Source organism: Chiloscyllium plagiosum, chromosome 36 (assembly GCF_004010195.1).
Source record: "Chiloscyllium plagiosum isolate BGI_BamShark_2017 chromosome 36, ASM401019v2, whole genome shotgun sequence".
NCBI classification, from domain to species: domain Eukaryota; kingdom Metazoa; phylum Chordata; class Chondrichthyes; order Orectolobiformes; family Hemiscylliidae; genus Chiloscyllium; species Chiloscyllium plagiosum.
The window spans coordinates 12,287,432-12,302,774 of record NC_057745.1 but is presented as its reverse complement, the minus strand read 5'-3'; the positions used below and the strand labels follow the sequence as shown (position 1 = coordinate 12,302,774).

The following is a 15,343-nucleotide window of genomic DNA, read 5'->3' as shown; positions in this document are numbered from 1 at the left end:
GGTGACCATGTGCCAGTGACAGTATCTACCGTGAGGTCTTCTTCCAGGAGGTTGAAAATGTCAGCAACAACCTGCTCAGAAAGCAGAGCCTCTCAAGGTGCTCATACTCAGTTACATCCAGGAGTCTCGTCCTCCGCCTGTATCCCCTCCGCCTTTACCCCCTCCGCCTTTAGGGTTCACTGCCACCTCCATGTTCATCCCTCCCGCTCTGTGGAGAGGCAATGGGGTGAGGAGAAGCCAGTGTCGATGGTGCTCCTCCTCTTGTTCCTTATCAGGGGGCTAAAGTAAGACCCCAGCTCAGCTTCCAGGCAGCTGAGAAGGATGATGATTAAAACAAACCTCCACTTCTCAACAAATGAGGATCTGCAAAGCTTTGAAAACCACACCCGATGCACTGCCAAGTGAACATGCCTTTCACTGAGGCAAAATAGCAACTTGTAGGACCGCCTAAAGACTTTTAAGTCTATCCATTACTCATTCTGCAGTTCTCACTGTCTGCTCACCTTGCTGAGCTCCTGTAAGCGCAGGAAATTAGGGAATATGCAGGGATGTAGAGTTGAGGTTAAAATCAGATTCAGGTGATTAGCAGCTGAGCTGAGGCCATGGTTGAAAATGCACACAAATGCCTTTTCTGTCGCAGACTTACTTGTCCCAAATTGTTGCCTGCACAATCACAAACATTTCCGAAATCATTGCTTTTTCCCTTTATTCTTTCTTGGAATGTGGGTGTTGCTGTCAAGGCCATCACATTTCTAATTGCTCTTGAACTGAGCAGATTGCTGGGCCATTTTGGAGGCAATTCAGAGTCAATCACATGGTCATGGAGTCACTTATAGGTCAGAACAGGTGAGGAAGGCAGATTGCCCTGACCATAGGACATCAGTAAACAGGATAGAGTTGGAAACAATTGATGATAGTTGTCATATTGGTACAAGAACATGGAACAGGAACAGGCCCACTTAGCCCTTTGAGCCCTACTCCACTGTGCAATAATATAACAGCTGCTCTGATTTTAACCTCAACTCTGCATATCCTCAATGAATTTTTTATCCCTTGGGAATCCAGAATCTATCTGCCTTCACAATATGTAAAGATCCTGCATCCACTGCCTTTTGAGGAAGGGAATTCCAAAGACTCATAACCCTCTGACAGAAAAAAAAACGCTTCCTCATCTTTGTGCTAACTACGCACCATCTTACTTTTAAATTATGACCCCTTGTCATGGTCACCAAGGCTAAGATCAACTCTGTACTCCAGATTTGTACACTGAATGTAAATTCCATGAGCTGTCCTAGTGGGATTTGTGCCGATGCCCCATATCATTAGCCTGCCTCCCTGAATTACTTATGCAGTGACATCATCGAGTCTCTGTCTCTTCTCAACCACAAAGCTCAGTCGATCCCCAACTCACCGACACATTGATTTGTTTCGAAGCTTTAACCTCCCATGCACACTGATTCCTGTCCCTTTGTGGGAAGTGTGCGGGAAAACATCTCAAGGAAATAAAAGTGAATAAATCCCTCACATGATGTACAGCTTTGCAAAGTGACCCTTCGAAGAGTAGAGTAACAGTTAATGGCACTGTTCTGAGGAAGGGTCATTGGACCTGAAACATTAACTCTGATTTCTCTGCACAGATGCTGCCAGACCTGCTGAGCTTTTCCAGCAACTTCAGTTTTTATTTCTGAGTTAATGGCACTGGATTGGTAACTCATGGTCGTGAGTTCAAGTTGAGGAATTGAATTGAAGATAATGAGTAACATCTGTGCTAACATCTGGAAAGAATGACTGTGAAAAATTGTCATAAAAGTTCATCAATGTACTTTTAAGAATGGATTCTGTCACCTTTTTCAGACTGGATCACACGAGCCTTCACTCGCACACTACATAGTTGGCTTTTCATTCCCTCTGAAGTGACCCAGTAAGCAACCCTGTTGTAAAAATGACTCAGACAACTGCTAGGAACCACCACTATCATCTTGGGGAAACAGGGCATGGGCAACAAATGTGGCTTCATCAGTGATACCAACACTCAGAAACCTCCAGCGTCTCAGTTATGCACAAAGGTCAGTGATGCATCAAGTGATGGAAAAAGGGATCAGAATACTGAGGTGGTTGTATTTGACCAATGGGACACGATGGGCTGAACCGCCCTTCCCCATGCTGTGGATCTCTGTGATTCTGTGGCTGACTAATTTTTGCTAATATTTGCAGAAAATATTTACAAACATGGTTCCAGGTTGAGGAACTTCAGTTGGAGGATAGATTAGAATTTGGGAGTCAGAGGAGGTTGACAGGAGATTTGATGGAATCAATTTCAAAATTTTGAGGTGTTGCACAGAGTCGATAGGGAAAGCCTGCTCCTATTGGCAGAAGGTTAGAGAACCAGGGACACTGATTTAAGGTAAATGACTGAAGAACCACGGGCAACTTGAGGAAGAACTATTTTCATCAGCGAGTGGTTAGGGTTTGGAATGCACTGCCTGAGAATGTAGTGCAGGCAGGTTCAATTGTGACTTTCAACAGGGAACTGATAATTATCTGAAGACAGCAAAAAATTCAAGATGGTGGATAAATGGCAGGGGACTGGGATTAGCTGAGCTTCTTGAACAGAAAACCGAATAGCATCCATCTGATGTTTCAGCTTTTCCATCCCCCCCTCCAGCCGTTACAGTGCAATTTGTCATTTTACAGTGACACACTCCGCGATGTAGCTGTAAATGTGAGTACAGGTGAGAACCAGACAGACATACAGTTTAGGAAGACTTGGGCAAATACCAAGCCTGTTGGTCGTCTTAAAGTAGATTACTTCCACTGCCGTCACCTCTCCTCATTCACAACGGTACTTGTAAACAAGAACATTTCTGTGAGCGACATAATTGCAGATTGAAAAAAGCCATGCAGCCAACCAATCATGCATCCATTAATTTCCACAAAAAAAGTCATTTTTCTAAGCTGAAATATAATGGGTATCAATGTGAACAAAAAAAGATAAGTTTAGAATTTCTTCAGACACTTTCTGTTATGAAAACTCCTTTCCCACAAGCTTGCCTTTAAAGGCAATGAGTAAGAGTGTGAATATTACATTCCATCTCTCAGCTTGAGGATGTGATCTTTGCATTACTGGAACTGATGTCTTTAACCCTCTGACCTTCTACCGTTTGCTTTTCCAAACCAAAATCTTTTGTGACTGACATTTTTGTGAGATGAGGGTGAAAGGTGAACAATAATAGAGTAAGATAAACAGAAAGCTGGACATGCATTTTCTGGCTCATAATATCTTTAGCTCAAAGGCCTGATCAACTGCTCAAGTACAGAGCTTCTAACCATAATGGAACTCACATTCAAACTCCAGGGCTGTCTCTGCCGCTCAGTTAGCACTGAGCTGCACTCACTCAGTTTAGTGGAGGCTGGGGTGGGGGTGGTGGAGAGTTCACAAACTCATTCCCTCTCTGTCTTTCTGCAGTGGGCAGCATTGTCCGGTTCAAAACGAGCTTTCACTTGCCAAAGTGAGGCAAGGTTGATCGGTGTTGGCTCCTGGGAGACTCAACACATCAGGGTGACATTGCCTGGTTTACTTCACTTGACAGCCTGGTCTCGCTGTGGATCAGAAAAGATGATGAAGCAGATGGCAAAAGGATATCCCTGTGTTGCTCAGGCTGGTATGAGGGGCACAGTGTGGAAATAAAGGGTTTTCCATTTGAGAAGGTGAAGAAAAACGTCTTCTCTCAGAGGGTCAAGCAACTTTGGAACTCTCTTCCCTGGAGAGCAGAGAGCGCATTTTTAAGGCAGTGCTAGATAGATTCTTGACTAACAGAGGAGTTAAAGGTTAATGGGAAATAGGCAGGAATATGGAGTTGAGGCCACATCAGATCAGCCATGCTCTTATGGAACACTGGAAAGGTACCACTTGCCAAATGCTCCTAATTTGTCACAATACTTAGAATGCCTGCAGTGCAGAAAGGGGCCATTTAGCCTATCCAATCCTGCACTAACCCTCAGAAAAGCATCCCACCCTATCCCCATAATCCTGCATTTAACATGGCTAACCCACTTAACCTGCATATTCCTGTGACACTATGAGGCAATTTAGCATGGCCAATCCACCTAGCTTGCACATATTCAGACTATGGGAGGAAACCAGAGGAAACTTGCACAGACTCAGGGAGAATGTACAAATACTAGTTGCCCAAGGCTGGAATTGAACTAAGGTTGCTCAGGTCATAAGGTAGCATGCTAACCACTGAGCCACCATGTCATCCATAGATCCTAATGACAATAGCAGAGAGTTTTTGTTTTGATCAAATTTCTCAAGAAAGTTTGCTGCCTTTTACTCTTGTGAAATGCTAATGCTGGCAAGGCCAATTCTACTGCCTCAGCCCAGTGGCATGCTAAAGAGGGCAGTGGCCAAAGTTCTCTCTGAGCTGTGTGGCTGTGCAGCCCACTCTGAGGGTTCACGCCACACTGATCGACACGTCAACCCCCACAGTCACTTCCACCTTCTCTGGTCACAGCAGCACACGGATCGTTGGGGGTCTGTGCAATGACTGGGAAGGACAGAGGGAATAGTGGTGGTGAACCTTTTCCTTAAGCATTCTTTTCTCAACAGAACTAAGTGTGGATCCTGATGAAATACTTAAATAGGGCACAAAACGCAACTTTGCTGTGTATAATAAAAACCAGAAGAAATGAAAGAATGTATGCATCTACAGATTCAAACTTTGAACATGCAAAGTGCCATATGAACCCAATAAGGCACTAATAACTTGTATCATCCCATAATCCGAGTCAACAGGCACACCTCTCCCCACTTTGTGATGAATTCTGAACGGTTCTCAAAAGGACCTAACTGCTTCAAGAGTTGAGCTATTAGCATTGGGAAAGGGACATTTACTTGTTGTTGTGGCCATGTTAACATTGAAGGGTTTCCTAGTCAAGTATAAAATGGCTTTTATCGTGGATACCACCATTTGCTGATATGTTCAATTTCACCTCTTGCTCCAGTTCTTTTTGAGGTCTCTTTAAAGTTCTGCATTTTTGTACATCTTTAGTGCACTGGTCAAACATACATCTGCCAAATTCCTGAAGGTATTTAAGCTTTTAAAATTCATTACTTCAGATCTTTTCCACCTTTGTTCCGATACAAAATACACTGATTGCAGCATATTTTTACCATATGTTTCTAGGATGTGGGATATGGGCACTGCTGGCTGAGCCAGTACATATTGCCCATCCCTAATTGCCCTTGGATTAGCTAGTAGTGAGCTGTCTTATTGAACCACAGCACTCTTGGAGGTGTGGAGGTGCACACACAACTGTCGTAGGGAATTCCAGGAATTTGGCCCAGTGATGGTAAAGGAAGGGTGATATAGTTTCACGTTAGAGTGGGTTGAAGGGGGAGTTACAGGTGATGGTGCTTCCAAGTTTCTGCTGCCCTTATCCTTCTGGAGGGTAGAGCTTGTGGGTTTAAAAGATCGAAGGAGTCTTGGTGAGCCGCTGCAGTGCATTTTATAAATGATATATCGTTGCTACTGAGCATCGGTGATCACATTAAAATGTATTGGTAATCTCCTAGTGAAGAAACAGGAGTCAACTGAGGTTGGCAATGATATGTACCTGAAGTCTCTGGATGGTGTAGTGGACAGATGAAACTAGCTGCCAGTTATGTGACAGCGGGAGGATTGTAGGGTTTTGATGGCCTGGTAATATTATCACTGGACCATTAACCTAGATACCCAAATAATGTCCTGGGGATCTGGGTTTGAATCCTGGTGTTATAGATGGTGCCATTTGAATTCAATAATAATCTGGAAGGGTATAATGATTATTATTGTCAATTGTCAGGAAAAACCCATCTGATTCACTAATGCCCTTTAAGGAAAGGAAGCTGCCATACTTACCTGGTCTGGCCTACAAATGACTCCAGACTCACAGCAATGTGGTTGTCTCTTAACTGCCCTCTGGGATGGGCAGTAAATGGCACGCTCATCCCACAAATGAATAAAACAAAAAAATTTGGGAAAGGAGCTCATGACCTGTCTCTTCCTCAACATGATGGTTCGGGCAGCTATCTTTGAGAATGGAATTTTCTCCTGCAATCCCTATCTGGAATTTCACATAGCCTTTGGTTTATTTTAGTGGCAGTCAGTTGGTTTCTGAGGTAATCAATTTTCCATGCGTACGCTGTAGAGCTGGGGTTTAGATGAAGCATGTCTGTATTTGAAACTCTGTTAATTTTTGGGGAGGGGGTTTTTGGTTTTGAGTCTGCATTGCCATCGTGACGACCAACATGACGCTGATAGCTGCTGCCAAGCCTCCAGAATTACCTGGGAAACTCTGGGATTAACATTCAACAATGTGAGCAATTTGGGAGAACGTTCCAATTTGGCAGAAAACTCATTGCAACTTTAAAAAGTTTTCTTTAATTTGTGTTTCAATTTCTTTAGACTCTTCCATTTATTAGTTCGGAATATATTAGGGTTGGGGAGGAGAGAGCTTTTTGATCTGATAGGGAAGCTGAAACCAACAGGGCCTGAAATGAAGCCTTCTCCAACACATCCAGCACAAGTTGGCAACTTTAGCCTTGGATCTCTCCTTGCTGCCATTATCTCTCCTGGATTATTTACCGTTCAATTCTGAGTAATTCTTCTCTGGAGGTTTTCCCTAACTGCTTTGGGTTCAAAACAGTGCACCACATCTTGAGGTAATCAACTTTCAATCATTCCATGAACGAGAAAGACAGAGAGAGAGAGGCGAGGAAAAAGGGCATAAAATCCCATTTTATGTATACATTATTTATGAAATTCAGGCTAAGTACACCAACAAAATTATTTATGAAAGTCGTAGACAAAAATAGCTTAGCCTCAGTGGTAAATATATTAAGTACTTATGGTTGCTTGCAAGTGTTATTCCTGGTTTAAAGCTCCCTCTGCTGTTGAAAGGAGCAAATTGAAACTCACGGAAAATTCAGGGATTAAATTCTCCTCTTGGTGCAGGGCTCCCCCTGCTGAGGTGACAGCTGAAGGCAGTTGGAAGAAATAGAAGCACGGAATCCCTACAATGTGGAAAAAGCCCTTTCGGCCCAGGGAGTTTGCACCAATACTCCGAAGAGCATCCCACCCAAACACTTCTCACCTTATCTCTATAATGCCTCATTTCCCATGGCTAGTCCACCTAGCCTGCAAGTCCCTATGGGATAATTTGGCATGGTCATTCCAGCCAACTTGCACATCGTTGGAGTGTGGGGAAACTGGACCACCCAGAGGAAACCCACACAGACACAGAGAGACCGTGCAAACTCCACACAGTCACCTGAACCTGGGGCTCTGTCATTGTGAGGCAGCAGTGCTAACCAGTGAGCTCTCTTGCCACCGCCTTATTAGATTAGATTCCCTACAGTATGGAAACAGGCCCTTTGGCCCAACAAGTCCACACCGACCCTCCAAAGGGCAACCTACTCAGACCCATTCCTATACCCTATATTTACCCCTGACTAATACATCCAACGCTATGGGCAATTTAGCATGGCCAATTCACCTGACCTGCACACCTTTGGATTGTGGGAGGACATCCACACAGACACAGGGAGAATGTGCAAACTCCATACAGACAGTCGCCCGAGGTGGGAATCAAAACCCGAGTCCCTGGCACTGTGAGGCAGCAGTGCTAACCACTGAGCTACCGTGCCATCCCAATTATATGGGCATCATCGTGTTCCAGTGTCAAGGGTCTCACGTGCCAATTGGAGAGCCAGTGTTAGAGCAGGGCTGCGCCACTATATGAAAACGCAGCCAATCATATGCTGGTAAGGCGGTGGCTGCTGGCCAATCACAACAATGCTTCACCTCCCATGCCACCCTGTGCCCAGCAGTGTGAGAGAAGAGGCCACACGCCTGCAGCAAGGACAGCCTCTGGTATTCCAGCATTGGCATGGGAAAGTAACGTGTGGGCGCTGTGCTCCGGGAGGAGGGGGTGGTTTTGCAAGATGGGAGCTGCCAGAAAAGGGGAACACAGAGAGAGCAGGAATTGCAAGGGAATGGGTCCCCAGTAGGGTACCACCTTTTTAATGTCCTCTACCATAATCAGCACTGAGCGTCTTTGACCGAGGGGTGCCCAGCACATCCATCCCATCAAAGTGACAAGAGCCTCCGCACTGCTTGACATGTCATGTACGCGTCATGGTAACAGGCCTTCCTGTAGCTAGGTGAATCTCTGTGAACACAGACCACCTTCTCAAGGGCAACTAGGGACGGGCAATAAAATGCTGGTCAGCCAGCGATATCCAAGAGTGAATTAAAATAAAAGAATGAGGCGCTCTTGAGGTTCTCCATCGGCAGTGCAGCAGGAAGGCCCAGAATTCTGCTGGAGATGGTGAGGAGAGAGAGGGCAGTTAATGATATCAGCCTGCTAAGGGAATAACTAAGACATAGGAGCAGATGTAGGCCATTCAGCCCATTGAGTCTGCTCAAGCATTCAATGAGTTCATGACTGATCAATAATCCTCTACTCCACTTTCTTGTCTTATCCCCAAAAACCTTTGATGCATTTAGATTTTTTTTAGATTCCCTACAGTGTGGAAACAGGCCCTTCGGCCCAAGCAGTCCACACTGACCCTCCGAAGAGTAACCCACCCAGACCCATCTCCCTCTGACAAATGCATCTAATACTATAGGCAATTTAGCATGGCCAAATCACCTGATCTGCATATCTTTGGATATGATCTGCATATCTTTGGATTGTGGGAGGAAACCGGAGCACCCGGAGGAAATCCACACAGACACAGGAAGAATGTATAAATTCCACACAGACAGTCACCCAAGGCTGGAATCGAACCTGGGACCCTGGTGCTGTGAGGCTGCAGTGCTAACCAGTGAGCCACCGTGCCACCGGTTACTGCTTACAAATCTATCTTAGCCTCGAATATACTTAATAGCCCATTGTCGACCATTTTCTGTGGTAAATAATTTCACAGATTCACAACTCTCTCTGAGAGAAAAGTAATTCCTCTTCATCTCAGTCTTAAATGGCTGACCCACCGTTCTGAAATTGGACCCTCTCGGGACTAAATTCTAGACTCCCTCTGATGGGAAATATTGTCTTAACATCTACCCCGTCAAGTTCCCTCAGAATCTTACATGTTTTATTAAGATCAAACTCCAGCCTATGTCCAGCCTTCTTGAACCTTCTTGATGAGACATCACCTTCAATAATCAATCTAATAAATCTACTCTGAACTGCCTCCAATGCAAGTGCGTTCCTCCTTAAAGATGGAAAACCAAGTGGTATGCATTACCCGAGGTATCAATCTCCTATATAGTTGAAATAGGACTTCTCTATTTTTATGTTCCATCCCTCTTGCAATAATTTTTGTATAATTGCCATAACTGTGCCCTAACGTTCTGTGATCCATGGACAAGGAAAGGTCCTGTATTATCACAACATTCTGCTACATCTCTTAGAATCCCTACAGAGCTGATTGCAGCTATTCGGCCCATCAAGTAAGCATTGACTCTTCAAAGAACATTCTATCCAAACTGAGCCCTCCACCCTATTCTGATATCCCCTCATTTTGCACGGCCAATCTACTAAACCTACGCATCTTTGCGGGAGGAAATTGGAGCACCTGGAGAAAACCCACACAGACACAGGGAGAATGTGCAAACTCCACACAGACAGTCGGCCGAGGCTGGAATTGAACCCAGGTCCATGGCGCTGTTAGGCAGCAGTGCTAACCACTGAGCCACTTTGTCACCCATTTCTCTTCATTTCAATGATGTTGTTTTTCTATCTTTCTCATCAAGGTGGACAACCTCACATTTTCCCAAATTATACAGCAAAGATGGTCATATTTTGTCTGCTCAGTGAAACAAAATATGACCTTCTCTCCTCTCATGAGCATCTTCAATTGTTCGAGAGTCCCTGAAGCATAGCTTTATGCCATGATTTTACCATAGGGGAGGGTGAGTAGCAGGCAGGTCTTAAGTTGACCTCAGCTAGAACAGAGATGGAATCTCAACATACTGACATTATTCTGAAACATGTGTTAACCATCTAGCCAATTGAGCAAACCAGACTCCAGGCTTGCTACATCCCTTGTTAAAAGTTCTCTGGCATCATTTGAAGAGTCAGACATCCAATAACATCAGAAAAAGAACTAAATAGCTATTCATCTGACGGCTGCCGGTGGGATGTTGCTGTGCAAAGAACTGGTACACATTTGTCAATGTAACAGCAATCTCTCGATTTCAAAGGAAATATTATGCAAACTGCCTTGAGATGTTGTCAATGCAAGAAGGTATTAAACAAGTTCAAATGCTATTACTCATTATAAATTCATCAGGGATTTGGTCACACAAGTTTGAAGTATGAACTTTCTGAAGTAGCTTTTTCTTCGCTTCCTCTCCCTCTTTGTGTATCAGATACTTTAATTGGTTGCCAGTCAACGAATTATTGAGACTCCATCATTGGATCAGCCTCAGTGTGAGGCAATCAAGTCAGCACTGACAATAGCGACCACATCACTATCAACTGGTCATCTTTCCTATTGTTTTTTGACTGCCGTTTCATTTAATTTATCCTCACAGTGACCCATGTCTTTAAATATTACAAAGCTACCTGATTGCATGTTCTTAAACATGTACTTCCTGGTATATACAAACAAGTTAAAACTCAAGTTACCATACTTTGTGAAGAAATATACAGTACTGGTTTTCAGTTTCCAGATAGTTTACTCTGATTATCACTGGCTTATATCCATTGAAGCCAATTTGAAGTTTGGGTACATTCTACTGAAAATGAGATATATGGATGTCCCTTGATACTGGCTAAAAGGATGCATTATTTTGGATTTAATTTTGGGGTTGATGCCAAAGAGGAAACTCTCCAAGTCTCCACTGTAAATCTTTCTACTACGGTGGGTGCAAAATATTTAAGGTGTGTGATTCACAGTGAGGAAGGGATGTGCTAACATGTAAGCTTTCCATGACCCCTTTAGTTCAGCTCCATTCAGTAAGGTGGGGCTTCTAGCCTTCTGAGCTATTCTGGGGTGTCAGCTGCACTGAGGGAAGCAGAATCTCAGTCTCTGTGCCAAGCCGCTGATCACTCAGGTCCACTGCAACATCACCAGGAGAGAGGTAGAAAGACTAGACTCTTAAGTGCTAAAGTAAGTTTGTTTTAATAATTAAAAAATGAAACCATTAGGAATGTTTTAATTACACTTACCTGTCTAATTTTAATCTTCGTAGGCAGTCCATCAATGGGGCGAAGTTCCAGATCAGGCATATATAAGTAATAAAGTGTTGTGTGACTATTCCGTTTTTGGTTCAGGTTGTGTTGAATGCCCGTCTCCGGCTCTTCCTCATACTCTGGAGTCTCCTTGTACTTTGCCAACACTTGTGGGAGGTGAAGGTGCAACAGCTCATGAGCAGAAGGCCGATACCTACCCCAAGTGAAAGGCACAAGCTTAGTCTCACCCACAATAACCCTGGAAGACAGCTAGACACGACGAGAGAAGGAGAAAGAATACCAATGGCAGAGTGATAGTAAAAGTAAATCACTGAGAAAAATTGGAGGAAAAGGTTGGGTGGTTAGCACAGCTGCCTCACAGCGTCAGGGACCTGGGTTTGATTCCGCCCTTGGGTGACTTTCTCCCCGTGGCTACGTGGGTTTCCTTCGGGTGCTCCAGTTTTCCTCCCACACTCCAAAGACATGCAGGTCAGGTGGATTAGCCATGCTAAATTTCCCATGGTGTTCAGGGATGTGCAGGTTAGGTGAATTTGCCAAAGGACATTTGGGGTTATGGGGATAGGGTCAGGGAGCTGGACCTGGCTGGGATGGTCTTTGGTGGATTGGTGCAGACTCAATGGGCCAAATGGCCCCTTTCTGCACTGTCAGGATTTATGATTCCGTGTTCCTTGGCAGGAAGCCAAAGGGGAAGCCAATTCTCAACCTTGTGCTTTTTTTCAACCAATTGTCCACTGGGGTCATGAGGTTCCTGAATTCAGGAGAGAAAGTGCTCACAAAGGATACCACACATAATAGACTAAGACAAACTGAGGTGAGACTAATTGATCTTTTTCACAACAGTTATAGAATGATTGTAAGTAATAAGTAAACTGACCATGATATTATTATTTCTGTATACACCAATGTGAGTGTGTGTGTGTGTGTAGGAAGGAGGTAAATGAATGGTGCAGATTCCATGTGGACATCTTGCAATGAGTTATTGTATACGAGTTGTGTGGGAAATTTGACATTAATACAAGATTCCTTGATATCACTGACTCTCCTAATACCATTGGTTTATTCACAAAGTCACAGGAGAATATTCTAAGTGGACTTTAGTCTACAATTAACAATGCTTGCAGGATCTATCATCATAAAAACAGAAGAAATAAGAGCAGGAACCTTTGATTCCTTATGATTGCTCTGCCATTCAACTAGATCACAGCTGATTTAGCTCTGGCCTCGTTTCCACATTCTGGTTGTCCCCATAATCCTTGCTTCCCCTTCTAGATCAAAAGTCTGTCTCACTCAATTTTAAAAATATTCAATGACCCAACCTCCACTGCTTTCATCTCTATGACTCTATGACTCAAAGTAACAACCCTTGAAGAATTTTTTCTCATATAGGAAGTCCCTGCTCTTCAAACTGTGTCCCCTGGTTCTAGAAAACTCCCTTTCCCCATGAGGTAAATTGTTCTCTCAGCATTCACCTTGTTCAATGGCCTCAGAACTTTCTGTGTTTCAATAAAATCACCTCTCATTCTTCTAAACACCAATGATTATTGCCTCAATTAGCTCAACCTTCCTCAAACAATAACCTCCTTCTTTTTATTTATATGTTTGTCCTGAATGGGGTTTCTGGGGTTTGTGGTGATGTCATTTCCTGTTCGTTTTCTGAGGGGTTGATATATGGTATCTAGATCTAATTGTTTGTTTATGGCGCTGTGGTTGGAGTGCCAGGCCTCTAGGAATTCTCTGGCATGTCTTTGCTTAGCCTGTCCCAGGATAGATTTGTTGTCCCAGTTGAAATGGTGGTTTTTTCCCTCCGTGTGTAGGGCTACGAGGGAGAGAGGGTCGTGTCTTTTTGTGGCTGGCTGGTGTTTGTGTATCCTGGTGGCTAACTTTCTTCCTGCTTGTCCTACGTAGTGTTTGTGGCAGTCCTTGCATGGAATTTTGCAGACGACTGGGACAACACATCTATCCTGGGACAGGCTAAGCAAAGACATGCCAGAGAATTCCTAGAGGCCTGGCACTCCAACCACAACACCATAAACCAACATATAGATCTAGATACCATCTATCAACCCCTCAGAAAACGAATAGGAAATGACATCACCACAAACCCCAGGAACCCCATCCAGGACAAACATATAAATAAAAAGCAGGAGACAACAGCTTCGCTTCACTTGGAGGTCGCCACTGATGATGATACCTAGCCAGATAATGAAACGTCTGGATATCAAACCTACAGCTCAGCGAGCAAACCTACACCCTAAACCTCAACCTGAGCTACAAACCTTCACAAACCTTGCAAAAATACATTATCACTGTATTCATCATTTCCACCTGCCAATTTTGCCACTTTGCTGATAGTTTATGATATCCTCACAATGTGCTTTCCTTCTGATCTTCATAGCATCAAGAAATGTAGCTACACTAAACCTGGTCCATTCAACCAAGTTGTTATGATATTTTTGAACAGTAAAGGAATTAAGGGTTCGGACTGAGCTGGAGGGTAAGTGGAGTTGATTCGATGAAAAGATCAGCCATGATCTTATTGAAAGGCGGTGTGGGCTTGACGGGCCAGATGGCCTACTCCTGCTCCTAATTCTTAAGTTCTTTGTAAATAATTAAGGCCTAAGCATTGATCCATTAGTTACAGTTTGGCTGAAAATACTGCATTTGTCTTGACTCTCTGTTTCCTGTTCGTGAGCCAATCCTCTGTCCGTGTTAATACATCAGCCCTGACATTATGCGCTCTTGTGCGTTGATGTTTTACATAGTACTTTAATGAGTGCCTTTTGGAAATCCAAATACACACTACATTTACTGGTTACTCTTCATCTACCTTGCTCGCTACATCCTCAAATTGCTCTTATATATTTGTTAAACACAACTGTTATTTCTTAAAGTTTGTAACTCCTGACATCACACATGCACTATGCATCACATCAAACCACGCAAGCACATACTAACAGTTTCAAGGAGGACATGGCCCAGGGAGGGAGAGATCGGGACCTGGGAAGAGGAGGGTGGGTGGTGATTAGGACCTGGGGAGATTGGGACCATGGGCAGGGGGAAATTGGGACTTGGAAGAGGGAAGTGGGGGAGGCTGGAACTTGGGGGCAGGGAGAGATGAGGACTGGAGGGGGAGGGAGAGAGGAAATGGGGGAGATTGGGACCCCGGAGCAGGGGGAGATTGGAACAGAAGGTGGGGGAGATTGGGACGGGGAAGAGAGGGAATACTAGATCAGTACGTGTATTAGGACCCAGGAGAAAACTGGAGGGGTGTGGGGGTGCAAGTGAGCTGATGGGATCATGAGAGAAGGTGGGCCGGGAGCTTGGGAGTCTGGGACCTTTTTGTAAACTGACCCCAATCCCCACCTTCTTCCCTCCTCACTTCCAGGGACTCCTTCCCTGTCCCGTGTACCCTCTCCCCACCACTTAACCCCATTCCAAAATCGCATCTGCTTCGCTGTGCATAAGCAATACTGCATTTGTGTCACATCACACGTAAATTTTACGAGATGACACACGTGTTATGAATCGTGCACATGTATATTCCAGAAAGAACATGCACACATAGTTGCCTGCAGTTGCAGCTGTCATCAAACACTGCCTTTTGTAAGACCATGTTGACACTGCTTGACTGTTTTATGATTTTCCAAATGTCCTTCTACTATTTCCTTCATAATAGATTACAGCACTTCCCCAATGACAGATCATAGGCTAACTGGCCTATATTTTGCTGTTTTAGACTCCCTCCCTTTCTGAATAACCTTGATGAAATGATTGCTGGAATCAGCAGCCACCGGGGAGGAAAGCTATCACTTTCTGAGGAATTTTCTCCAGCTAATCACCAGGAAATCAGATACATTTGCAACTTACTGAGGCTCTTTCTGCAACATGTCCATCACAAGGGCTTTAAACTCAGCACTGTAGTTATCCGTGATTGGAGCAAATTGCCCCTTCATGATTTTATTCACCACTGCCGGCAAATTAGTTCCTATGAAAGAAAGTAAATCAGTAAGACCATGGGCTTTGATGTGCCCCTTTTCATAATCTCAATCCTGAGATAACTGAACAGGAACTGCATTTGGTGGGATTATTAGCCAAGATA

At 44.1% G+C, this 15,343-nt stretch overlaps 1 protein-coding gene across 4 annotated transcripts in view; it reads right to left on the bottom strand.

Annotated features, from left to right (window-relative positions):
* Window positions 1-15,343, bottom strand: part of LOC122540959 — an 83,833-nt gene that overhangs the window by 50,340 nt on the left and 18,150 nt on the right. For all 4 annotated transcript variants that reach the window (XM_043677312.1, XM_043677315.1, XM_043677314.1 and 1 more), the window contains exons 8-9: window positions 15,112-15,229; window positions 11,221-11,437 (exon numbers count right to left, since the gene is read on the bottom strand). In XM_043677312.1, coding sequence (XP_043533247.1) covers window positions 11,221-11,437; window positions 15,112-15,229 — 335 coding nt within the window. The remainder of the gene's footprint in view (window positions 1-11,220; window positions 11,438-15,111; window positions 15,230-15,343) is intronic.